Genomic DNA, 26637 nt, shown 5'->3' on the forward strand with positions numbered 1-26637 from the left:
CTAACAGTTCATTTTTCCCATTGCTCTCTACAAGGTGAAACACAGGGTCATCTGTTTACAGCTACGAGCTTTTTCACTAAGGCAGTAGTTTAAAACAGATTTTTTTTCTTAGGCATCAGCTCACGACCTGATGTCAATGTGAAGGATTTAAGAAAGCCTGTTTTGGCTGGCATAGCAGGCTGTCCGTCTGTGCACATGCCTAAACCGATCTCCTGGTGGGGGTTCGGAAGGGAATTCCTCTATCAGGAGCAGCACACAAAGAGCCAGGAGCATTTCTGAAGGGGGGAAAAGCTCGCATTCCTCCAGGGCATCAGCTACCTGCTGCTTCAAGGGGGTCATGCAACGTGGGACCTGCCAGCCCTTTGCTCAGGGGACCAGCTTGGTTCTGGCATGTGGAAACCCATCTCTGACTGTCTGTTCACCGCAGCATTTGTTACACATCCTCCAGGAGGAAACCCTGACATCCAGTTCCTACCTGCTGTATTAAAGCCCCTTAGTTTTATTTCTTTCTGGGTGAGTCCAGGGCACTGTGGTCTGTAGCTCCCCACAGTGGGAGATCCCTGGTAATGCTTTAGGCTTGAGTGAGTTTGCAGGGACGGGGGGGGCGGTGGCTGGGTTTGTTTTTTTTAACTATCTCTGCACTTGGCCTCTTTCACCCTTTGCAGGAGGTAAAATATGTCCCAAGTAATGGGGGGGGGGGGGGGGTGTCAGTTTGTCTGCAAGGTTCAAAAGAGCAGAAATGCTTGGTAGCTTTTGTCTCCTGTTTGGGAAAGAAAAATGCAGCCCTCAAATTCGTGTTGGACTGTTGGTGAGTGAAATCTGTCCTGAACTGCAGCAGTGCATCAGCTAACGGCAGGCAGGAGAATGTCTCTCATCTAGAGAATACAAGCACACAGGCATCTGCAAGCCAAAGAAAATCCTCAGTCATAAATGAGTAGGTGAGGGATTTAAAAGCAGATTCTGGTTTTATTTGGGCCAGTACCTTTGGATAAGGTTTGACTCAAATGAGGTGGTTAACATTTTTTCCAGGTTTCGGTCTGCTTCTCTGAAGAGCAGTGTGTGCTCTTCAGATGATGGTGCCTGGAGAGACACCCCAGCTCTGCTAGTCCCTCCCGCGAAGAAGCTAGGCCAATCTGCTTGGAATTTCCCTTGTAGTGTGCCAGCTGGCTCCTCAAATGGGCATGGGATTTGTTGATGACCACAGGAGAGAATGAGGGGAAGAAGATGGGAAGAAGAATTGTGCCTTTGTCAAGTCCCACCTCCAGCTGCTGGAGGTGGGTGTTATATCGAGGATGGTGTTGAGTGCACTCAGTCTGTGTAGGGAGGGAATGCCCCTCATGAGACAGCCTTTAGCTGCAGCAGACCTTGTCTAGGACAAGTTGTCCTCTGAGATTAAGGTCCCTGTGGCTGGTTCCACAATGTACTGATCATGGGAAGGACACTGGTGAGCAATGGACCATGGATCTGGGTCACACTGAGGGGGATGAGCCACCCACCACTGTTGACCAAGTGCATTGAACTGGGGATTGAGTTATTTCAATAAGCAGCCACTTAAGTCTAGCATTTTCCAGGCTGAAGCAACACAAAATAGACTTTCATGGTCCGTGCATTGGCCATCTATCAAGTGGCTGTTACCCAGAGCAGGACAATCCCACATCCATGCTCCAGTGTTGCACTTGCTCTTGAGGCTGAGACGGTCACAAAGAACAGGCGAGGATGTTCCACGTGATCTTCACCCCATTACATTACTGTCATTTGTTTGTTTACGTCTGTATATGTGGATAATGCTCTAAAATGGGTTTGATTACATAAGATTTATTAAACCCAGCTATAAAAATTGTTGGTTTATATTATAACTTTTGAAAAACAGATAGTGAAGAGCTCTAGAGAGCTTTTTAAAAAAATGTTTTTATTTATGCCATCCAACTTGTTTCACTATAATCATATTCAAGTAGCATCAACAGGAGTAGCTGATGAGCTTTAGTGGGGACTGTGCTTCACACACTTGGGGTTCTCTACCTTCAGTATTACACTGAGTAATTTCAAGAAGCAATATTATTTATAACCATAAAAAAGCATGTAAACTTTTATTTTTTAAATCCATCATCATTGCATCTGTGCATTTCAGCAGGATCCCTGTGCACTACAGCTGGGAATTGGCCACCAAGCACTGAAAAAACCCGATCATTTCCAGGCAGGCTGTGACACAGGTCTATGTCACAGCTCTAATTCTTGCCACAATTTTCTGAAGTTGTAAAAGTCAAAAGCCAGTGCACTGGAAACTACATTTTGCTACGGATGCAGGTTAGTGAGGGCTTTTCCAGGGGAGAGGGTTCATGCAGCACTGAGTGTCCAATCATTCCTGTCTCATGAACTCAGTGCTGTAGTGGAGGGCTGCAATAACATCTTTGCTGCAAGCAGATTTACACAGATACACCCAGAACAAACATTTCCTGTCATTTTTTATCTTCTTTGTTAGTTACAAACACAAATGTCTCCAAGGACAATCAAATGGGAACACTTTGAAATGAACCCAAGCAGTGAGCAAGTGCATTAACATGCAGGATCCCATTTTAGTTTTCTAATTAAACTCAATTGTGTTCTCTGACCTGCATTTTAAATACTGACTATTTAGTGAGATTCATACTTTTTTCCCCCTAGCCTGGCTCCTTTCAGGCTTTGTTCAGCGTGTGAATAGCTCCATTAGGGAAATGGGAAAGCACTGGACTATGCATTGAGTTGCTATTTTGACATTCCAGAGGGAGATGCTACTAAGCTGTAAATTACAGAATTGGACATCATTGGTTTGAATTCAGATCAGTTTGGCCTGAAAAGCTGGATTTAGCTATTTGACCTGCCCTGACCCATTTCTGTCCTTTGTTTACTAAGGTACCTGAGTTGTTTGCTAATTTCTTCCTACCCTACTGTGTACAGAAGTCTGAAGTATTCAAATGTTTTAGCCCATATCTCTTGCTTTGGTGAAATTAAAAATAATTTTGTGCTTCATCATAATATGAAATTTCTAAACATTTTTGTTGCTGCCCCCCCTTTTTTTTCCCAGCATGCCACAGTTTCAATAGTGTAGCTACGAAAAAAAAATTGCTTAGAAAACCCATGAAACTCTGGACATTGTTGAAGCTAACATTTGATACAGTGATTAAAACCAGTATTTACAGTTACCTGAGATGAGATTGTAAAGGTACTGGGTTGCAAACCTTGACTCCAGGAAGAAGTACCATACTCTCTGCTTGAGTCATAGCCTGGTGCAGAGCTTAGCTCGTGTGTTGGAGGGACGGAGCTGGGGCAGTAAGACCAGTGCTGATGGGTCTGTGCTGTGCTCAAGACAGATGCTGAAGAGGCAGCAGTAGCAGCCCTGAGATGGAGGGAGAGGCGGAAAGAAGCAGTGAAGTGAGGAATATCACCCATTTTCTCAAGTGAGATTCGGTTACAGAAAGGTTAGGATTTAAGAGACCCGGGGTAGTTCCCTGGATTTTCCTGTTATTTACTGAATGAACTTGAAGGTTTGGAGCATTGCTGAATCATGATAAAAATACAGGTCCTTATTTTCTGCTTGCAAAGGCCTTAAGCTGAGTGTGTGAAAGCCTCAGCTGATACATATGTAGGTGCAGATAGAGTGTTTAAGCATAAACCCCAGACCTTCAAAAGGAAACCCGCTGGATGCAAAGCAAATACCCGTTTGTCATGCTTGCAAATCGTTTCCCACTTTTTCAAATAGCTAGTGCTGGCCATTGTCTGAGCCAGGAGAGCAGGTTGCTTGGGTCATTGGTCTGACAACGTTGCTGTTCTGGCTGTGCTGCTGCACCTACCTTGCTGCCGGCTGCTCTGCGTCCTGCCTGCACCTCCTGCCTTTTCTCCAGCTCTAGTAGGAGACATCCCATCTGCTCCTGCACTGCAATTCCCAGCTCTTCAGAAACACAGACACCCAACTTTGCTACCGCAGCACGCTCGCTGCCCTTGAAGGTGCTGGGGGATGGAGGGAAGCTCACCAAGGTGCTGTGCTGCTGCTTCTGCACCCTTCACTGTGGGTAAAGGTCTTTCAAGCCAACGTGCTCCCACCTCCACAGCTTGCCGACTGAAGCTTTTAAAAAGTAGCCTGTGGCATGGACAAATGTAATGCGGCAGGATCACTTCTGCAAGTTGTCTGCTTCTTATTCCCTTTTCGATTTGGCCTTTGGAGAGGCTAGGAGAAATGGGAAGACATAGCTTAACGTTGTTACTTATTCAGGTCTCATAGGGAGGCAGGAGACGCCTTCTTGGTTATTGCTACTTTTCCGTGTCTACCACTAGGTTATTGGCCAAGTCTGGAAGAGGAGACCTCCTGAAGTGTGAATTACGGTGTTTATCCTCTCTGGCTGTAGGTCAAGAAATGGGGAAATTTTTGTTTTCACTCCCCCAGAGCAGGTCATGAATGCAACAATACTGTGCTCGACATTTGGTTTGTAGGTTGGCTGATGCAGGGTCGTAAAAGGCCTGTGAACCAGGCAGGCAAGGCTGATATAAAGGGGTGTTCATAGCGGGGAGAGGAGCTGGTACCCAAGCACCATGCATCTCTTTGCCTTTCCATTTCAGCACAGGGGATTTGCAGGGGAACTGTAAAAGTCATGGACTACAGGTGGCATTGCTGGGACTTTGCAATGAGAAACAAATCTTCTAGCTGACTGCAGCAGCCATCAGCTGGCTCCAAATGTGAGCTGGCAGCCACTTCTGCCTGCAGCCCTGAGCTGTCCTGGCTGATTGCAGCCACAGCTGAGAGGTATGTCTAGAGATGGAAGGTAATGCCTGACAGCAGTGAAATGCCTGCATGCTGTACACAGCTGGGATGTAGACCATGTTAGTGTGAAGAAATAATAATTCAAGAGTGCTCGTTACTACGATGTTACAGCCATGCCTAAGCTTAAAGGAATGGGAGGGAGAGGAGAGGGGTCAGGAAGGCAGAGAAGATGTACAAGACAGAAAAATGTACATTGACTGCATTCCCTTATCTCATTTTTGCTTTGTTTCATGATTTCAGAGGCATTTTTTGAACTAATTTTTATACTTTTATAATGACCGTGGCCCACAAAGTGAAACAAATCACTTGTTCCATTTTGCCTCTTCCAGTCCTCCATTGTCCCCTGCGAGAAGCGCAGTGCAGAGGTCCTCTGGCAATAGCTGTTGAGTAGCTCATTCTGATGGGAGCCTGCTGCTCTTCGAAATATCCAGTCTAGGATGTTTTCTCCTTAAATGTGAGATGTTGCCAACATTTCTGGTAGTGGCGGCTGCAGTACTTACTTTTTTTCAGCTGAACAGCTTGTGCTTTGTGTGTTTTGGATGCAATATGTAGAAATGATATGGTAAAATTACTCCATTGGTATGTTACCTCCCCATTCGCTCTACTCACTGAGCTCTCTAAGTCCTCATGGACTGGGAAGGTTTAAGCAATCTGTGTTTGTCAGGTGCTGATGGTTGCTGCTGCTTGAGATTGTGTGAACGCTGTTGGCGCTGAGAGCAATGGTTCCCCCTTCCTGAGTTTACTGAAACCAGAAGAACGTCCCATCATGCTCTCATGGGCTTTGCCATGGCAGAAGACAGAAACTGAGAAATCCCTCCTCTAAGCTGGCTGTTAGAAATTCAAATGCCAGCAGTGATATAAAAGAGGTCTCTTTTTTCTGTGCTTTTTACTGCGTTCTGAATATTGTAGGCTCTGAGTTAGCAGTGATTTTGAAGGAAATTTAAGCAATGCAATGCAATTGTTGTATTTGCTCATTACATTTGCTGATGACAACGAGCTATGGGGGGCCTGCGAGCACATCTGAGGGCAGAACTAGAATTCAAAATGATTTGCACAAACTGCAGAAATGATGTGGAAGAGCATACATGTGAGGTTGATTTGCAATAATCATCAGTGCAAACACAAGATGAGGGGAGAAACCCAGCCAGAGAGCAGTTCTGCAGGAAAGGATCAGTGGGGGTTTTGATGGATCTCAAACCAAACACAAGACAACAATGTCATACTGCTGTGGAAAAAAAGCAGTCTCCGTACTGGAGTGTCCTTTGCAAGATATGTTTAGTAAACCTTCTCCTCTCTTTGGCCTGTGTAGTTGAGGTGGGTGCTGTGCCCCATCTGGGGCACTGTGCTTCCAAAAAGATGTGGCCCACTTGGCCAGAGGGTGGCCATTTGATAGAGGAGTGAGGGTGACATGACAGTGGTCTTCAAATGTATAAAGTGGAGCAGTAACACAGAGGGATAAATTGTCTTTTGTAGCTGTGGGAGATATGATGGGAAGTAGTGAGCTTCATTGCAGTGAGAGTCGGATGACAGGAAGGTCTTTCTGGAGTGAACTGAATGGGCAATGTGGAACTTGTAATGTGGGAGATTGTTAGGACTAAAGCAAAGGTCTGTCTGGAGAGACGCACAGGTAGCTCATCTTGCCTTACAGTGGAAGAATGAGCTAGATGACCCTCTCATGCCCCTTCCAACCCCCTTTTTTCTCTGATTCTGGGGCCAAAGGACAGTAACTTTGCAGCTGAGTGGCCCTTAGACGCAAAGGGTGTGTTGGCTGTGAGATATTTCCATGGAGGCTTGACTGAGTGGGAAGGAAATGAATCGTCTCTCAAGGCCACTTGATGGGGAATGTAATCTCTTCAGGTAGATCAATAATCGTACATTTCTCTCTACACGCCAGGAAAAGTAATAGGGGCAAGCAGCATTAGGCAAAAAAATTTGGCTCATGGCTGCAAAATTGTGCATAGATCTCCCTCCAGATGTATTTCCTACCCTGTGCCAACATGCAATGACATGGTGTGGGCTATGCTAGCAGGGCAGTGGCAAGGAGAGAGCAGCTGGATCATCCCCTTGAAGCATTCAGCTGGGGTAACAGTGTGCAAAGGGAATTCATTTTCATTAAAGTAGCAGATTCACCTGGAAGTACGAGATTTGCAGAGGCTGCTGCTATCTGTGGATTTATGTTGGCACTGCGAGCACAGTCTTGAGATCAGAACGATGGAAATGCAGCATCCAGAACAGCAAATTCCTGTTCATTGATTTTCATAACCCTTCTTGTTAAGTCTATACTGCATAACCACCTCTGAGCACTTGCTTTCTCCCTCCTTCCATGCAACAACCAACCACCTTTTTAACCAAGGAGAAAACTGGAATCAGGTCAGAGTTTACTTTAGCCAACAAAATTACTATTTATGCAGAATATGAAGCAATTTGGGCTTTGTGCAGTAGGGAATAAGATGGTAATTACAGTTTGTTGTTTTTTTCCTCACTCATTTCCAAAAAATAAAAGACCAAGATGATTTGGGATTTATTTGGCAGATTTGACACCTGTACTTACTTCCTGGGATTGAAGGGGAGAAAGCAAGTTGGAAAGTTCAGTCTCAGACAAAAAAGAAATGTCTAGAAAAAAACCAACCACGATGCTAATAATTCCAGTGTGATGCCATTATGGTGTGTATAGGCTTAAGCACAGTCCAAGGAGCTTTAAACTCCTGAATACTAATTCAAACATGTTTGTATAAAGTGGATAGTGAGCCTTAACCATAAATAAAAGGCATGAGGGAAAAGTCTTGGGGGTAGTTTTGGGCCAAACTTGCTTTTAATGAAGCCCCTCAAAGTTTTGCCACTAACTGCAGAAAGGTCAGATTTCACCATTTGGAAATGATCCTCCCTAGAACTAGAAATAGACTGAGATTTTATATAGGCGGATGGGGTTTGTCTCCAATTTCTGTGAATTTTCCAGGTTAGCTTTGGGAGTTAAGTTATGCAAATAAATTAAAAGAAATGGGAAAAAGCATGCATGTGTGTGCCTGCATGTGGTTTTAGAAAAACATGTTGAATATATTAACACTGAACGAGGGCGGAGGGAATTCATAAAACGTTTTACATTCTACTAATTCCTGAGCTACGCAACAGATGTAGGAGTAAACCAAGTGACACTGGTAGAAAAAGGTTTTTGCAGAGTTCAGTGGACATCTGGCTACAGTTAAAGGATGCTTTTTTAATACAGGATGAACACCCTGTTAAAATATGCAGTCCTATAGGTTCTGAATTGGGAAGGGCCTACATTAGTCAAGGGGACTATAAACAAAGATGCATGCTATTGGGGGAAGTGTTCAGTAACTTGCACGTTATGAGCGTTCAGTTGTCTTGGCCCTGGATCTAAGAATCGCACTGATGAGCTGTTCAGGATTCAGAAAGAATCCAAAGAGAAAAAAAGAGAGGGGGACCCTGAACTGCGGGGAATCTCCTCGCTTGACGGCTGCCTTCTGCTGTGATGTTAGCTGCAGGAGGTTGCTGGTTCAGCTTAAGACCTTGCTCCAGATCCTACTGGGGTAGCCCAGTACTGCTGCTGGTAGTGGTGTTCCCTCATTTGTAGGCTCCATGTAGAGGTTGATGCAGAGACCTGGAGCTTTTGGATAGGGCACGTTCCTCAGCAGGGTTTTTGAAGGCTAGGAATTTATTTTTAAGGAGTGCAAGACTTCATACCTTATGGCTGTTTTAAGGCTGGTACAAGCTTTTCACATCAAAATGTTCAACGTGTTTCCATGGGACAAGAGTTGTGCACTTCCAGATTATTGTCATTCCATTGGCTCTACTTCACCCTTTCTGAGATTTTGCTATGCTTTTCATCCACATGTTTCTCCCGTTCTCCTATTTGCAGCTGAGCTGTGCCTTAGGGAAGTCATAAATCCTTTGCATCACAATTATTTTTTTTTGCAGAGGGAACAGCTGTGACACCAGGAATTGGAAGTTAGTGGACCAGATCCTGGTGATATGGGAGTTTCTCCTTCTTTAATAAAATTTCAAATGCAGCGTTTCTCTGTGCTCTAAATAACTGTGACACACGCTGCATATTGCTGCTGGGAGAAACATTTCTGGTGACCTTGTCTTAGGAAAAACTCAAAGACTGTATTTTACACTCTTCCTTCTGTCCCACTGTCCACCACCTTCAACAAAGTCCATGACATCTCTCTTCTGAAGCCCTGACATCCTTTGCCATCTGTGGCTATTTGCCTCTACTCATACTTCTCTCATCACATTTTTCTTTTCTTTTCACTGGTGGACTTCTTGGGGGAAGATCTTCTGCCATTTGTCCCCTTCTCTTCCCTTGATCTTTGAGAAACTCTAACTGTAATTACAAATGCAACTACTATCACTACATGTATATCTTATGGTTATAGTTCTCCACACGCAAATCTCTTTCCAAACTACAGTCCTTTCTCTCTGAGCTACAATTTTAGCCTAATTCAGATTCAATCTTATCTGACCTTTCGTAAGGGATATCTAGCTATTAGCTAGCCTCTGCGTACCTAGGATGGAGAACTTGATACTTCATTCCCTACCTTCTTTTTGGATCGCTGTAAGCAGCAGTAACCTCCATCCTGATGCTTAACCCATACCCTGTGTCTCTCTAAAGGTTGTACTCAGTCTGTCTGCATGTTATCAACTGCTTTTGGCGTAACATCTCTAATGTATGGTCTTTCTTATGCTAAAATGTCACACAGCTATAATTTCATCCAGGCTTTTAGAATTCTGTATCTGAATTAACCTGAAGCATTTTTGCTTTGTTCCTAGCTTTTCTGTGCGCTGCTATCCTTTCACCGCTTTTCTGTAGTGAATCAAACCAGTCTTTGCGGTAAGAGCGGTTCACAGGTGATTCTCATTGCATGGCTTCTTTTATTTATTGTCAAGATGTTGACTCCCAATTCAAAGCAGCCTGCAACATGAGCCTCCATCATTCCCTTGTTATATTTTCTGCTTTCCCTCATTTTCCCCCACATTAGAAAGAACTTCCTTTGAGTACCACCAAAGCTGCTACACTTACCAACTTTTCAAAAAACAACTCCCTTACCAAGTTAAGATACTGATATATCAAAATCATTGCTTATCTTGCAGGTGCATATTTGTGCTCTGCTGCGTGCCTGTACCAGCTGGACCTTCCTATGCTTTATAATCTGTTTGGGGCAGCTCTGTTAGTACCACCTCCAGGACAACCGCTCTGGGTCTCACTAGCTGAGACCCCCTCCTACGGTGCCATGGTAGTTTGAGAAGGAAGTCTGCAGAATATTTGGTAGGCTCCATCTGCTTACCTCTGAGCCCTGGCCTTTGAGAGTCTTCCTTTAACCTTTTGTCCAGTATGGAAACAATGAATTAATTCCTTTCTCATTTTAGGGAAAGTGCTGTAAACCTTTAGCCTGTGACCTCCCTGAAGGGCTGTGCTGGCAGGAGCATGCTTTGCGCGTGCTTCTCAGCCCTTCCTGCAAGGCTGAAGCTAAACATCTATGTTTGGCTACAGTTCTTATGCAGTCTGGAAAAACTTCCCTTTGGTGCAGTAAAACTGAAAACTCATTTTGCACATTTCAGCTGCAGACCACGAAATTCAACTTGTGAACTTCATGTGGCAGCGGTGCTGGAAAGCTGAAGTGTCTTTGTATTTGCAGTAAAATGTATGTGGAAAGTGAGCTATTGGGAGAATTGAGATCATATTTAACTTATTATTTACTACATGTCAGATTCGTAGGATCAATGATGTATTCACAAAATTTGTGAAAGAATGTTATAGGGCTGAAATACAACGTCCCTGGTGATGGAATATTACTAGGAGCCATCTATACCCTTTGGTGTAGTGCCATCCCAAAACTTCTCCTTAGAGCCTCCTGACCCACATTCTCCTTGGTCTGCTCTGGACACGCACTGGGTGTAGACATCTACAGCAGAGGTAGTTCCCTGGTCTTCCCTTATAATCAGTGGGAAGAAGTAAGCATTTACAGGGTACTATCACCCGAGCTGAGAAACTTGGCTGCAGATGAGATACAGCGGTATTGCCTCTCTTAGGCTTTTTTTTTCAGCTGTGAGAAATGGTGTTGTTTTACCCAAACCTTAGCTTTGCTTAGATACCCGTGCCCTGCTAGGAGCATTCTGGTGAGGCAGGAGACCACCAGCATTAACACTGATGAGGCATTCCTGGTGTGAGGGGTGGGTGACGTTAACCCAGGTTGAGCCTGAGCCACCAGGCAAGAGAACATTGGGAAGGACTCTCTCTCTTAGCAAAAGTGTCTTTTTTTATATATAAAACTTTACACAAATTATACAAGACAGAAGGACTTTGGGTTTCTTTGAGATGTCCTGAGAAGAAGACCCCATATCAATCCACATGTTGCTTTTTTTTTTTTTCCTTTAGAAATTAATGGGTGATAAAAATAATGTCTTTAGGGACTCAAATACAAGATTTCTGAGCATTCATATATACCATACTTGGAGCATTAACTATCTTTCAACATTTATTTAGATTGTTGGTTTTTAGTATTTGTCTTTATTTTTTTTGGTCACTAGTATAAATAGATGGATGATCTATAACTTATGTAGTTCTATAACTAGCTAAGTCTGGTCAGCAAAAACATATATAGCAATGTTCTGTGGAAATATCCTTCTTCCAGGTAAATGCCATGAAATTACTTTCCAAGCACATAATCATTTCTCCACTGAAGAAACACAAGCTCTTTCTAGGCCCACAGCTTCCCCCATAGGGTCTTCCCCAGTTTACACCAATTGTGTAATTCTACTTTTGGGGTTTTTAGTGTGGAGAATCATTAGCATCACATTGTTATGGGCATCGTATTGTTATGGGCATCTGTCACGGATGGAGTCATGCACTTCACTCGCAAGAGAGAAACAACGGTATATTTTTATTGATATAAGGCAGGGAGTTAACAAAGTTCAGTGGTAAATGCGCCAGTGGTTTAACAAGATTCGATGGCAAGGTACACCTGAGTATTTACTGCAGAGAGGACAGGGACAGACAAAACTGTCAGGGAGACAGTCCCGTTGAGTGACGAGGTTCAGAAAGGACCCCCTTGCTTTCTAAACTCCTCAGAGAGGAGTCTAGGTGTGGCTGGATCCACTCCTAGTCCCAGACTTGGGCAGCGGTTCATGTCTAAAGGATTATATATGTGCAATCAATCCTTTATATCACCTAGCTGAGATTTCAAAGTTTAGCACACTGTTAATCACTTACCGAGAATCTATTGCAGCAAGGAATCTCTCAACCTCGAGGAGTAACCCTGAGAGGCATCCCTACTCAGGGGGAGATCCTGGCGTACAGCCCACTGCCATGCAGGAGAGCTCAACAGGCCCTGGGCTCTCCACTATTTAAGGAGTAAGATGATTGACTTATATTCATATTTGCATACCAGCCATATTTTGGTTGGCACATGCTCAACTAGCCCTCAGCTGTTGAGCAAGATTTATAGCCCTTAGCTATTGTGTTGTTATCTGTCTCCCCAGAGTTCAACTTAATCCGGATGCAGCCATCACCACCACCACTGGTAGCTATTGCTTAAGCAGAAAAGGGCAGGGGGGAAGCACACTGCCACAGCATCACACCACTAAGCTTTCCTAGCCTTTTTCCTTTTGAATGTTCCAAGGAAAACTTTGGTTAAAATTTTGGGAGAAGCAGTTAAGGCTGGTCTGCTGCTGCTACTGAGTGGTATTAGCAGGAAAAATCTCATACAGTGTCATTGTCTACTTTTATTCTGCCCTTCCTGGTTCACCCAATTAATTCTGAGGGTAACTGTTGCATATTAGGTAGCTAATGATCAAGTAATTTATGCTGATTACGTACCTCCTGTGGTTGGTAATGCATCCCAATTACGTGAAGCAAGGCAGAAATTTGGAGCGTCTCTTGCTCGGCGTTTCTTGCTCTTACAAAGAACAACATGCTCTCTTTTCCGCTTTAGTGTATAGATCCATAATGTCTGCTCAATAGATATATAGTCCCTCTGAGGAAGCATTCCTTGGCAGTCTGTTATGCTATAGCATGATTTTCCTGCTTAGCCACATCTTTCCCCAACAGGCCTGGTTATTGCCAAAGCTGGCACTGTGAGCTCCTAATTTGCGTGGCACGCTCAGCTGGGTGTCATGCAGCTCGTTGGGAGTAGCCCGATTTTCTATGCAGACATTTCAATGGAGCCATAGGCAATAAATCGGTGTCCTATGGCGAGGGTTTTTTCTCCGTGTCACTCACAATAAGAATTCAGCCAAAGATCCTCTGTGTTTTACTCTGAGACGAATGTCATCCTAGAGCAAAATGACTTGCACAGAAAGATTACTTTAACATAACAAATATTTTTGAGCTGACTTACTGACTTGGCTGCGGGCATGCTGAGAGTATTGCGAGACTTGTGCTGAGGATGAAGCTTGTCGTGCTAATCAGTATTGCTCCTCTGTTGTCTTCTGCCTCTCTTTACCAGTTGTCTCTTTGGGATAGAGCCTATCTTTTTTTCATTGCTTTGTTTTGATCTCTTTTTTCTTTTTTTATAGTGTGCTTTGGACCCTAAGGCTGTGATGCATGACAAGCTATTCTAATACGAATATTTTTGAGGGTTTGTTCATAGTCCAGAACAAAACTTTAGCATTTATTGAAAAGAAATATACTCCCCTTCTCTCAGTCTGTCTGCAGCTCACAGTCCTCTCCTAGTACCTGGAATGCATTGAGCTTATTTGTTTGTGCTGCTGTGAAGTGATGCTCCTAAGTGTAGTTGTCTATACTAAATGCTGCCAGGCTGTTTCTATAAAGGGCTATGTCTCACCACTGTTTTTTTAATAAGGAGAATTTATGTTGATTAATTACTTAAAACAAGTAAAATGTTCAAAATGCTATAAATGATAGTTTCCTCCTTATTTTCAAAGGAGTTTTACTGAGAAATGAATAACGCAGTACACCATAGATTTAGATAGTAATGACAAAGGAGATAAGTTAAAAGGTAAGAAAGCAAGCCTAGGACTCCCATTCTCTAAAGAATTATGTGTACACTTGACATGTCAAATGAGGAAAAAAAAACATGTCCAAAAGCCTTTGTAAAATCAGGAGGCCTTCATTTCTGGTGTTTGGAAAAGAATGAAGTCAGAGTAGGAAGGATGTGCAGGGGACGTTTCCATGAGAGAGACAAAATGATCACAGGGAGAAGATTCAAACCTGCAGTGATGAACGCAGTGAAAAAAACCTTTCTCCTCACTCAAGTAAAAGACTCCAAAGAATCTGGATTAGAAATGTAGTGTGCAATGGCAGCAGAGACACATTAAGGTCACCTGGATACCCAGTCCCTATGGATTAGCAGACTTCTCCAGTTACGCCTCTGCGAAAACCTTCCCCATAACATTCCCACTCCTAGTGCTACACTGCTCAACAAGCTTTAGATCAGAATATATGTACCCTGTGTATATATAGCGTCTGGCACGGGTGGGCATCAGTCTTTGTTGGAGGCTGCAGGTGCCACCGGGCTCCAAGGTGGGAATACTCTGCTCTGAGCCTGTGAGAGGGGAGGGAACTCAGTCCAGAACTGGCAAGTCCCCGTGTGATGAATTAACTGCGGCTTTTCTTTCTGCTGTGGTGGGAGCACCCAACTCTGATCTCAGTCGGAATTTGGGGGCTTTCCCACAAACTTAATAGCGCAGGACATGCTACAGAGGTAATGTGTCAGGAGCAGAGCCGTGCTTTGTGCAAGGATGGGCTGCAAGCGACAGCCTGTAGTGAAAGTCTGCTAAAGCCTTCTGAGCCCCTGCCACGTGTGACAAAAGCAATCAGATATTATGCATCCCCGAGCTCGCTCAGAGGTGGCACCTCGGTATTTTGACTATCTGTGAAGTTCCCCTTCCCTCTTCACCTGGAGGGTTTCTCCTCCTGGATTTGGTTCTGGTCTAAAGAAGGAGTAAAGGACAAGCAGTGAAGTGGTGAAGGGGGGTATTTGTATTGCCTCTGGTGCGGGCATGTCTGGATGAACTCCTGATTTGACCTGAAGACTTCCTTTTTTTTTTTTTTTTCTTTTTTTAACCAGCATTAGGGAATTCCTCACCAGCTTGTTCTTGCAGTAGCCAGGCCAACAATGACAAGAATGTGGAAATCAACTAAGCAATTATATTCACAGTGGTGGTTAACAGCATCCCTTCATCTGAAACAAATCAGTTACAGTCCAGTGAAACCTGCTGTACCTAGTGCGTGTACATAATAGAGCCCTTGTTGTGCATTTTCAGAGCATGCCAGATCACTTAAATAGGGTTGATGAGAGGCAACAGGAGAGAAATGTTATGTTTTATTAACCAGAGACACAGAAACCTGGATATTATCTTATTTAACCCCCTTCCACACAGAGAAATCTGCCATTGTATTTATAAAGGTATTTCTCCAGGTGCTGCAAAATGTTGTAGGAATGAAGTCTAGAAGTATAACTTAGAATTAGCTGTGGACGAGGGCAATGAGCAGTTGCCAACCTAGGAAAAGTCAGCTAGCAGACATAAAATTAGTGGAAGTTATTCTGACCTAGGTCACCTCTGAAAATCTGCTGTATTTTCTATACCACCGTTGTTTAACCTGTGAACCCCAGGAGTGTGTGAATTGCTTCTAAGCATGTCTGTGAAGGGTGGTTAGGAACACAAGTGCACGTCTGCTAAACAGCAAACAGTGTACGGACATTTCTAAAAGAACATTTGCATCTCTCTGGAAGATTTTCAGTGACCTACAACTCAAACGACACTACAAAAATGCAATATGTTATGATAGATAGAAGCTTATAGAAGTCAGCCAGGATGTGCAAGTGGCAATTTGGAAGGCCTGCCCTAAGGTACGCTCCCATTAATGTGAGCCCTGACGTACATCTAGAGCAGAATTTGATCCTGAGTGTTCCCTGACCTAAAGAAATCAGCTCCTGCTCTTGGAAATGAAAGGCATTAATGGTCCCAGGCTGTGCACCATAGAAACTCCTTGTTTATGGGGCTTTTGTTGTCTTTTTCTTGAAAGGAGGGGGAAGATGCTTCTTCAGTGTTTTCATTGACTTAGTGACTGTTAGCAGGTTTGGGAAGATTCTGCAGCTGGGTTTGGCAGTGTCCACCCAGCAGTCATATAGTTAACGCAGCTAATGCCTGCTATTGCTGAATTTGTTGTTTGAATTACTCTCTAGTCTGTGCAATTCTCTTGAAAGTGAAAACAAGCTGGTTCAGAGTGAATTGAACAACAGGGTCCTAAATGGGAGGGCAGCATGAACTACAGTAGCAAATTTTCATGGATTAATGGCCAAATTGTTGTCTCATTAAAGTCCGATGGCAAAATTCCCGTAGGCTACAATAGGGACAGGATTTGACCCTAAGAAAAGATCCCATTTGAAGCATTTGAGTGTCTCCCAAACGCCAATTAATTAAATCAGAGGCGCCGTAATAACTGAGCTCAAATTTATTTCAGGACAAGGAAACGCAGTTAGGAGGTCAGTAAATGCTCGCCATGTCATTTCTATGGTGATTTCATTGCAGAACTCAGCACTGGCCTGTGTATGGTGCTGACAATAAGGCTGAGATGAGAAAGAGCCTGAAAGAATCACATTGTAACCGATGAAAAGCTGCTGCTTCCATCAGCCACCTCGTCAAGCAACTTGGCAAAGCGGAAGCAGAAAGGTCTCTTCTGGTGACTGACCTCCACCACATTTCTCTGCTTTCAGTGCCATCAATAGGCACCACCTGGCTCTGCTCCAGGCTCTAAAGAAAGCTCCAAGTAATCAAATGGTTCCTGACAAAACCATGCTAACAGAATGTGTCTGTCTCCGTGGTACAGTTTAATACCTGTGCATCATTATTCCCTCTTCCTCTAAAGCAAAAAAAAAACCCCAAACAAACAGAAAAATTACATTTACATGGCTCCGTGTAAAAAATGTGTTACGCATTTACTTCTAAGGGGGTTTGTTTGCTTTTTTTTTTGTTCATGGTTAAATAGAAGAAATCAACTGGTAGAGGCTTTCCTGAAATGCCATTTTATCTTAAGCACTTCTGCTAGGGACACTAACCTCCTAATTAGGGATTCTGGATTCTCTCATTAACAAACCAATAAATGCCAAGCACATGCACATCTTCTTAATATGCTGGGATGCTTTGAGCCTTGGAAATTGCAGAGGAGGTCTCAAAATTAGAAGGTGAGGAACTTCGTTGTCCAACAAACTGTATATCCAGAAAACTCACATAGGCCTCTGAATGAAGTGAAACTCTGTAGTGGAAGCAACTCACCAGTTACAACGCTGTGGTGCAGAAACAGCATCCAACTGGAGTAAATGATCTGGGGGGAAGTGCTGGCTCACTGGGGTGAGATGGGCTGACCTATAACAAGCAGGAAACCTTATTTTCTGTTTTTTGTTTGTTTTCCTAAATGTTCTTTCTCCTTGGCTGGCAATGGTTATGCATGTGTTTGTCTGTAAGCAAGTTCTTGTTATCAGAAGGCAGCCCCAAAACTTTGTTTTTACTTAAGCAGTAAGGTAGTTTGTCTAGATCCATTTATACGTGTTCTTCTTTTTTCCTTTTCCAGATGCTTTTACTCTGACTTTATATTAGGGCTATTTGGCTAGAAATTAGAGCTCTCGTTGAAAGCAATTTCTAATGGCTTTTTTTTTTGTGTAGCCAGCCTCTCTTAGGATAATTTTATTTTACTGAGAAAAGCAATTGTATACAATAAATAAAATACTAACAGCCACTAGAGAATCTGTAGTTTCTTGTTACCTTTCCAATCAGAGTTGTGGCAGTATTTAGGCAGTGCTATATTAAATCTCTGGGATTTGAACACAATGCAAATTAGAGACCTATCCCTATTAATATATCTTTGATAATCCCAGTAGATATCTTTCTGCATCTACAAGTACCTAAAGACCCTTGGAAAATATGGCTCTGTTTTCATTAAGTAAATGAAAATTCCATTTTCATTTTGACTTAATAGATTTGATTCTGTTTTGGTAAAAGAATGGAGAAAGAAAACAAGTTCTCCTTTATCAAATATGAGTTGGTTTTCCAACTTTGTGGTTAGCCCAAATGGAGAAAAGATACTGTACCTGCTAGCTAAACTCAGATCCAAAGATATTAAGGTGAGACATTTCAGAGTAGCAGAAATGAAAGGATTTATGTCTAGAAGAGTGTACTTCATTGGCATTTGTTACATACAGTACCCGATACTGAACTTTGACTCTGTTGACTCTATGTAAACTAAAAAGCGTGAGTTTTCCTTCCAAGAAATGTAGCTTGATAATGTAACATTTCTTTTGTTACAGAAGTTATATTTATTTTAGAAACCTTAAGTCTATAATATTGTAGAATCATAGAATATCTCAAGTTGGAAGGGACCCATAAGGATAATTGAGTCCAACTCCCTGCTCCTCACAGGACCTTGCAGATTTAATGTGATTAAACCTTGGTATGTCTTGCCATTGCTTCACCTTTCACTTAAAGGAGGTTTTATTTTTTAATAATAATGGAATAATTGTCATTATTTACATTTATGTTTTTGTCTATTAAACAAATCCCAAAGACTCATCGTATCTGATCTGCTCTGGATTCAACATGAGTTTTGCCATGTAATTCACTGGAGCCAGGGCTTTACCACTGGAATCCAATTTGTCTTAAGCTGGAAAGAAGGGCTAGGCTGCATGCTAAGCCAAACCCTCCGGCTAAGGAACAAAGAAAGCTTAGTCCACTTTGCTTTCCCTTTCAGTACATACAGGGTATGATTTTGCATGGCCTAAATGCCAGCTTCATCATTTCCACCGTAGCCTGCTGCTGAACAAATGCCTGCGTTAAGCTCAGAACAAAACTGCAAGCCTTGGGCAGAAGAGATGGCTTTCAGACAAACTTCTGAAATTGGCTTTAAAGTTTTCATTTTTGAAATTCATTCTAGCAGAAGGATTAACTCAGTGCTTTTGTCTTTAGATCCTCCTAGGTGCTCATCTTTAGACATCATATCACTGACCGTCATCCTGGGACTCGGCCACGGATACGCTGCCCTCCTTCCTTCAGGGAGTCCAGACTCTGTTTGTGGTTAGGCTCTCCTTCGTTGTGCTTCATGGTTTTGAAGGGTTGAGTTGACAGGGCTTTAGGAATAAAAGGTTGTTTTGAATTGTGAGGGATAGAGCTGCCGAAGGGAAAAACTTTTGGTCATTTCCAGAAGGTCACACCCTGGATCTACTTGACTTTCTCTGAAAGCTTCTTCCAGCACTAGATACCCTGGACAGCATGTACGCAGCTTGCACACAACTTGCCCTGGGACGTGGTATCTGCCCTGTCTCAGAAGCCTGGACGCTGCAGTGGTGCAGAGATCAAGCTCTGTATCAGGATTCAATCTGTGTAACCAAGGGCTCAGTCCATTAATTTCTTTAAAAAAGCAAGACCCAAGGTTTAACATTGCTGTCTGGAAACCAGCATATACACTTGAATGTAAGGCTGATAGACTCACAACAGCCGCTGTCCCCAAGGGAGCAGATAGCCACTCTGTGCCAACTGGAGTTATTTTGTGATCTTCAAATCGGTGTGCACCGAGTTCCCTAACACAGCCTAGAGCAACAAATGCGTGGGAACTGTCTGAAGGATCCTCTGTATTTACCACTGATGTTATTCATACACAGAATGTTTTCATGAAAGTAACCAGAGTTACTAATAACCAAATTTTAGTGGCGAGTTTTCTTTATTGTGTGGTGAAGCAACAGTAAGGTTCATCCTGCAGATTTGGCACTAATAGTATTTGTTTCCTTAGTTTCTGACATGCACACATCTAATACCAGCTAGAAAAAACAAAAACCTTGCTTCAGGAAGTCATCAGAGGAAATACGATGACAGTGTGTGACAACTGCAGCCCAAACACAATGTTCACTGACGTTCTTGGAAGCTCCAAATGATACATCCTGGAAATAGCAACTTCTACAAGATAATCTAGCATTATCAGCTCTGCCACTTAACTTCTTTGCATTTTCTGTGAAAGAAAATCAGAAGAGAGAGATGGGGCTGAATGAGCAAGCGACATTTGTGTTGTAATAAAGCAGTAGAAACTGCTTTAGGAATGGAAGTGCAACTGAGCTTGGAAATGCCAGTGCCCAAGTGACTTTCTCTGGGAGCTCCCCTTGGGCCCTGGAGGAAGAGAGTCAGCTCCTGGGGCAGTGCGTGACCCTGCTGTGGGAGCTGAAGTATCCCACAGGTTTCCTCCTGACCATTGCATGGTATTAGCTGCACAGTTCGTAACCCATTAACTGCTCATTTTCCCCTTGCCCATCCCATTCTACTCTTTTTTGGTCACATTGTTTTGTACAGAAAGGTCTAGGCAGTTTGTCAAGCTAGTTTCTTAACCAGCTGGCTGGACTCACTTGGCACTCGCTTAGTATGCTACTTCTGTTGTCATTACAGCCTTTCAGAGCTGTGGGATATGATCCTCCTGAGTTACTGAGTATAAGACGTGGTGGCATTAACAACTGCAAGAGACCTTACGCTCAGGTACTCCTCTTGCTGCCCTGATTAGGGCTTCCCAGCAGAAAACATTTTCCTCAAACAGACCCCAATGTTACCAGCTTGCAAACCAATCTGTGCAGCCCAGTGAAGGAAAAGCCTGCTGCCTCTCACTGACATCTTATACTGAGTTCTGGGTCCAGAGGGACTGGACTAGCACCCTCATGTAGAGATTGCCACTTTCTCAGGTAGAGATCACCTGGGTTTTGCCAGCTACTCTATTGCTCTTAGGCAAGTTTTCAGACACAAGGATATAGTATCACGCGCATACTACTGAGACAATTACAGAGGTATGAAGGCACAAGCAAAACACTGTCCTGTTCTTCTTAAATTGCTGTTAGGTTCTTTACCAACAACAAAAAAAATCTGTCAGTTTGCTTACGCAGGTATCATGAAGAGGATCCCATCTTTAGGGATCCTGGACCTTTGTCCAGAGCATGGTTTTTATTGAAGAGGCTGTTGATGCAGTTCTATGCGCATCCTTAAATAACTGTTAAATAACTCCCTGGGGTGCCTTTCAGCTTCACGCCTTCCCTCTGAGAGCATCCTTTAGTTCATCAACATCAATTATGGATCAGTCAGTCAAAACTGCTGACCTCTTCTCCTGGGTTGGGAAAGGATGCTGTCGTGTGGCAGCAAGGCAGAGACGCAGCCAGAAAGTAAATGATGTTGGTTAACGACTGACCTGACAAAGTCAGCACTTCTACGTACTGATGGAACAGAAGACAAAGCTTTTTTAAACACCCAAAAGACATGTACTCTGACAACCATGTTTTTATTGTAAAGGATAATAAAGCAGAGTGTGACTTTTTAGTTTTGTTCAGTACCAAACACAATGGTAACCCAGCAACCTTAGAAGTGAGTGCTCCCTTACTCAGATTTTATGGATATTGTGATAACTTCTTACATGTGAGTTTCAGCCCCAGGAGGAAGGTGGTTGTGCCTGATAAAATATCATATAGTCATTGAGAACTGACAAAATCATACTGAAGTGTAGCCTTGTTTTCCTCCAAAAGTAGACTCATGGGATGGGTTGGCTTGAAAGGTACCTTTAAAGATCATCTAGTTCCAACTTCCCTGCCATGGGCAGGGACACCTTCCACTAGACCAGGTTGCTCAAAGCCCCATCCAACCTGGCCTTGAACACTGCCAGGGATGGGGCATCGACAACTTCTCTGGGCAACCTGTTCCAGTGCCTCACCACCCTCACAGTAAAGAACTACTTCCTTACAGCTAATCTAAATCTACACTCTTTCAGTTTAAAGCCATTTCCCCTTGTCCTATTGGCAGCAGGCCCTACTAAAAAGTCTGTCCCCATCTTTCTTATAAGCACCCTTTATAGTTGGAAAGGTCACAAAAAGGTCTCCATCTAGCTTTTCAGCTCTGAATGTCCAGGGCTTTGGTTATTTCAAACACTGAGGAAGTTCAAAATCATTTTACATTTGCTTTACTCTGATGTCGCTGCATGACTGTGGTGCCAGGCAGAGGAGAATCAAAACCCTGGACTGAAATCTGAGTTTGAGGGATCTACTCCCAAAGATGTGCCCAGTGTCATCAGCTGGTTTGGAAGCAAGCAAAATCAGTGGCCTTCCTGTTGTCCTCCATGCAGGTCTTTCTCAGCAGGTTGTAAGTGAAAGTCACTTCAACCTTCCCAGGCTTTGCAGACTCTGGCTGGCTCTGCCTCCAGTGCTACCCCCACTGCACCCATGCTCTTCCAGCAAGGCAGGTATTAAGTTGAAACCCAACTTTGAATAGCAGGTTTGATGGTTTGATGCATCAGCTGGGGTCTCCTAACAAACAGAGGTGCATAAGTAAAATCAATGCTTTAGCCATTGCCTTCTCCTGATCATCGACGTAGCAAATTATTTTGGGATAGTGCTTGTGTATTCAAGGAGCGTGGACTCTGTTTGTTACCCTTAGTGCAGTCATACTTCATCTTTGCGTCATTTAGCCGAAGTGTTTCAGTTACAGAAGAATGGATGTTCTGTTGGAGGAAGGAAGCTGCTGCATTGGCCTCGGACGATACTCGTCTAAGCTAGGAGAGGCTGGAGTAATTGTGCCGAGGTGAACATGCAGCAGCCGTGCCAAGAGCAATATTATTTGCATTTTAAGTTATAGCATCTAATGGGATCAAGAACAGAACCAGTTTTTTTCTAAACTCATTTGAAGGTTTGCCAAAGGGGTGATTTACAGCTTCCTACTCATAATGAACAGTTCAGCTGTCTTGACCAACCTGTGGTCACGCATGTTGCAAACTGACGTAAATATTTTATAACATCTTGCTGCAGTTCCTGTTCCACAGAAATGTTTGTCAAACAGCTCAGGGAATCAAAAGGGTTTTAATCTTTAAATTTAATCTCAGAGCAATTGTACTTTTTTTTTTTTTTTTCCATTCTGAACTTGGATAACTTGTTTCATACTGCCCTTGATTAAAAACAGTTGGAAGAGGAGGATGGGAGTTTTCATTTTTGAACTTTTTTGGAAAAATCTAGGGAACTTTATTAGTTATTTGATTTATAGTTTAGTGTAAATATCTTTCTAGTGTAGCGGGTGCTTTTGAAACTGGAAGTGGTTAAGCTCAATCTCAAGAAAGTGATAAAAATTAAAGCACTTGTATGAAATTAGTGGTATTTTGTCACCTGGAATATTTGGATATAGTTCTACTGAGACCATATGGAAAAAATACAGCTGAAATTTTGAGGAGCAAAGAAAGTGGAAAATAAAAGGACTATATCATTGGAAGAATATTTAGACGTCCTGGGGGGGAAGTTTGATAGAAAGGATGTATCATTTTGTATTTGTGTTATTGTACAAATTGCAGTCCAGATGCTCCAGTATCGGGGCCAAGCATGCTAAGTGCTGTGCATTCAACTGCATATAATTTAGAGACAGCTCAAATCAAGTTGACAATAGACCAAGATAGCAGGGAGAGTGCACGCAAAGGTGATGAGAGCTGTAGACACGAAAGGTCAGATCGCACGTATGTGAGCACTTCATGCATCTTCCTTTTTCCACTCTGCATTAAAAAGGAAGAAAGAGTTTGAAGTAAAATATTCAGACAAGGAGGAGGACAAGGGGCTGGTTCAGAGGGTAGTCACGGTAGGCTAGCTGCTCTCCTGGTGATGCTAAAAGTAGTTTGGACAGTTGGATGACTGATCTCAGCATTTAAGCAAAACGTGCTTGGCAAAACAACAGCCCTTGAGGTTAGCACGGAGATCATCTTAGGGCTGGCTGGAGGCTGGATTGGAAAAGGACATGCGTTTGTGCTATGTATATATTATGCGTGCATACGTACAGCTGTAGCTACCTGTCAGTGCTAAAAAGGGGTTTTGTGAAATACAGTTGTAGAAATGCTGGAGTAAAGAGAGAGAAGCAAGATCTTAATGCCTTGGGAGACAAAATAAAAGACCGTCAGAGGGCTGAATCTGTGAAAGGCTGAGAAGTGGGAAGAAAAATATCATCATGGTGCAAAGCACAGCTAAACTCTAAGGTGAGCTGCCAAACGAGGACAGCATGAAGATCTCCTTTTGCCTTCCAAAGGGAAGCTGGACACCCTGGAGAGTGCTGTATGTCTCTCAGCTGGTGCGTTCCAGTGCCAATGGGCACTGCAGTGGGTGACTGTACCTTGGCCCCGTGCACATCAGATTAGCTACCGTTTCTCTGTTGAGCCCCAGCATAAGCTGCCTGGGTTGAAGTCCATCAACGACCTTGCAGTGTGGATGGACTGCAGAAACAGTGAGGGAAAAACAAAAGCAGTGCAAATTACTCAAATGGGAAATGGAGGTTCACACAGATTTCCTGCGGGATGCTCTGTTGTTTACCTGCATGTTTAGTTGTCTTCAAGTGGTGGTTGTGTAATTGGAGGAGAGCTTAGTGGTGTTTTTTCACTGAGATGACAGATTTCTTATTTAGAGCCTTCTTTATGTCTCATATTCCTAATTTTTAAAGGAAAACATTGCCTTTTTCTAGAATCTTCTAGCTGAGGGGATATGTGAATGGTTTGTAAGCATCTCAGATGACCTGTAGTGCTCTGCGGCAGGCATATGTTACATCTCATTAAACAGCTATCAATATTGTGGTTCAGAAGCCGAGCCTGCCTGTCCTGGATTAGATGGGAATGAGCAGAGAGCATCTGGTACTGCTCAAGAAGCTGCTGCTGATGGTTCCTTTCTACAGAGCTTTGGTAGAAGCAGCATACAAGGACATATGAATGGTACAGTGGAGAAATCATCTCTGGTAAAGTCAGTAACAGAACTACTCTTGGTTTCATTCAGATTAAGCTTCCATCCAAGCAATCTTCTTGTGAAACAGCTAGTTCTATGGCTTAGGCAGTGCTTTTCAGTGGTGTTCAACCAAATAGAGCCATCAGCAATCATCCATGAACTGTAATCCAGCTCCGACTAACATTTGGAGCAACCTCATTTGCTGGAGTGGCAATAGCAAATGAGATACAAATTGCGGAGAGACTCCTATCCTCCAAACCCACAGCATGATGCAGTTTGCGTGCGAGCAGTAAGTGCACAAGAGTCATTTTATGTAATTTGCTGGAACCTCAAAAGGAAGTTAGTGCTCTCTATAGTACTGAACCCAAATTATATGCAACCACAATTCACATGACCAGCTGCCTGTACAATGGAAGAAGTTCCCAGACATTGTAAAACTGGCTTTTAAAACTGTATTTTCTTAAAGTTTTGGATCACATTTGAACCTTAAAATTGCCTTGATCTTTCTTCTCAGACGTACTTGCTTGTTCGAATTGAGGATGAGGGCTGGTTTTCATAGACTTTGGAATGCAAGTGTTGTAATTTATGCTGAATTCTTCCTGTCTAGGAGAAACATCATATGTGGGAGAAATGTGTGCCTGCAGCATCACAGAAACTGCCATACTTTGACAGAAATACTGGGGTTTGTGCTTGGCAAATCTCCTGCAGTAACTGATTATACCCTGTTCCCTCTCCCCATGAGATGAAAGAATAGCATCCCCCACAGATGCGATAGATAGCCATGGGGACTAAGAGCTTCTCATTTCTATTCTGGACTAGCTCGTTTCACTTGCTAATTGGCATAAAAAGGTGTGACAGTGGTGGGTGTAAAACAGATGTGGAATTTTGCAGGGGGGCTGGGAATCACATAGAAGAGGCACGAGGATGTCTTCATTTTCTTGGGAGTCAGAAAGGCCAATCCACTGGGATCCATGTGCCAAGATCACTTGCGATATCTTTGAATGGGGGCTGAGAATTTGGGGTTCGCCTCAGGAATCTGCCCATGGGCTTGGCTGTAGCACAAAACCTGATGTTCTCATTACTGCTTGCTCCATCAGGCCTCCCTTTTCTACCAAGTATTTTGCTATCCATGAAGAGGCAACCACTGAATGCTTCATGTTTTAAGCTCATCCAGGTAGGAACAGTCTTTTACTCTGCTGTATGCGTGTATGCATGCACCATGTGTCCCACCTTGTTTGGGACTCTGTGCTGCTCTATTGCTCCTAATAATTTCTCAAGATTTCTCATTTTTTTCCCTGTTACACCAAGTTTTTCTGTAGCATGGCAGTCCTATTCTCCATGCAGTGATTTTACTCCTTTACTGAAATACACTGAAGCTTGTATTTCAACACTTCATGCATGTAAAGACATTTGTGAATCTAGTCAAAGTCAAAAGAAATAGCAGCCTAATCTATTTCTCACTAAAGCCAAAGAAGTATTCCCATTAGCTTGGCTAGAACTCCATGAGGATCTTAATACTGTGTTTATGGGAGGAGGGCAGGTATTGAATTTGGCCCAAAATTTGAGTTTCTTAAAAAAACAGCTGTATCTTGTCACCTCTTACTTGGCATTAATTGTCTATCTCCACCTTTCCTATCAATAGGGCAATGCTGCTATTTTTAACTATCTGAAAAGTTCATAGATCCTTCACAAAACCAGCCTGCCAAACCAGCTGCTCTTTGGGGAAGTTTGTCTAGCTCAGTTTTAAAAAATCTGTTTTTCTCAATGCATCAGAATCTTGTTTGCAGACAAAACACATATAATTTCTAGCATATGGATTTCTTCTTTTTTTTTGTTGTTTTTCTTTCTGTGGAGGAAAAATTGCTACCCTGGAGGCTGGCAAACTGGGAAATAGTAATGAGTTCTCCACTAAATTTGGTATAGAGCTGTACCCCTGCAGTCTGAAATCACAGAGCAGGGCTTGAGGAGCTTTGCACTGAAGTTCCTCCTATGGATTAAGGAATAAACCCCTGAAGACATTTGACTTATGAGTTTTATTTATTGAGGTAAACCTCCTGTAACATGTGGGAACAGCATGGCTTTGCTTCTTCTTGGCTGACCCTGTCACATCTTGCCCAT

The 26637-nt window shown here is 43.1% G+C and overlaps 1 protein-coding gene across 3 annotated transcripts in view; it reads left to right on the forward strand.

The window, feature by feature from the left end:
* The window catches only part of ME3 (malic enzyme 3), a 128474-nt gene that overhangs the window by 34787 nt on the left and 67050 nt on the right, over nt 1-26637 (forward strand). Inside the window, exon 1 of one of the 3 annotated variants that reach the window (XM_030043107.2) lies at nt 19996-20013. The exons of 1 other annotated variant lie outside the window; for it this stretch is intronic. In XM_030043107.2, coding sequence (XP_029898967.1) covers nt 20011-20013 — 3 coding nt within the window. In that variant the 5' untranslated portion in view covers nt 19996-20010. Of the gene's footprint in view, nt 1-19995; nt 20014-25638; nt 25694-26637 lie in introns of those variants that run through there. One more of the 3 variants, XM_041118556.1, reaches the window with a different exon arrangement.

Source organism: Aquila chrysaetos, chromosome 19 (genome assembly GCF_900496995.4).
Source record: "Aquila chrysaetos chrysaetos chromosome 19, bAquChr1.4, whole genome shotgun sequence".
In the NCBI taxonomy this organism is placed as follows: Eukaryota; Metazoa; Chordata; class Aves; order Accipitriformes; family Accipitridae; genus Aquila; species Aquila chrysaetos.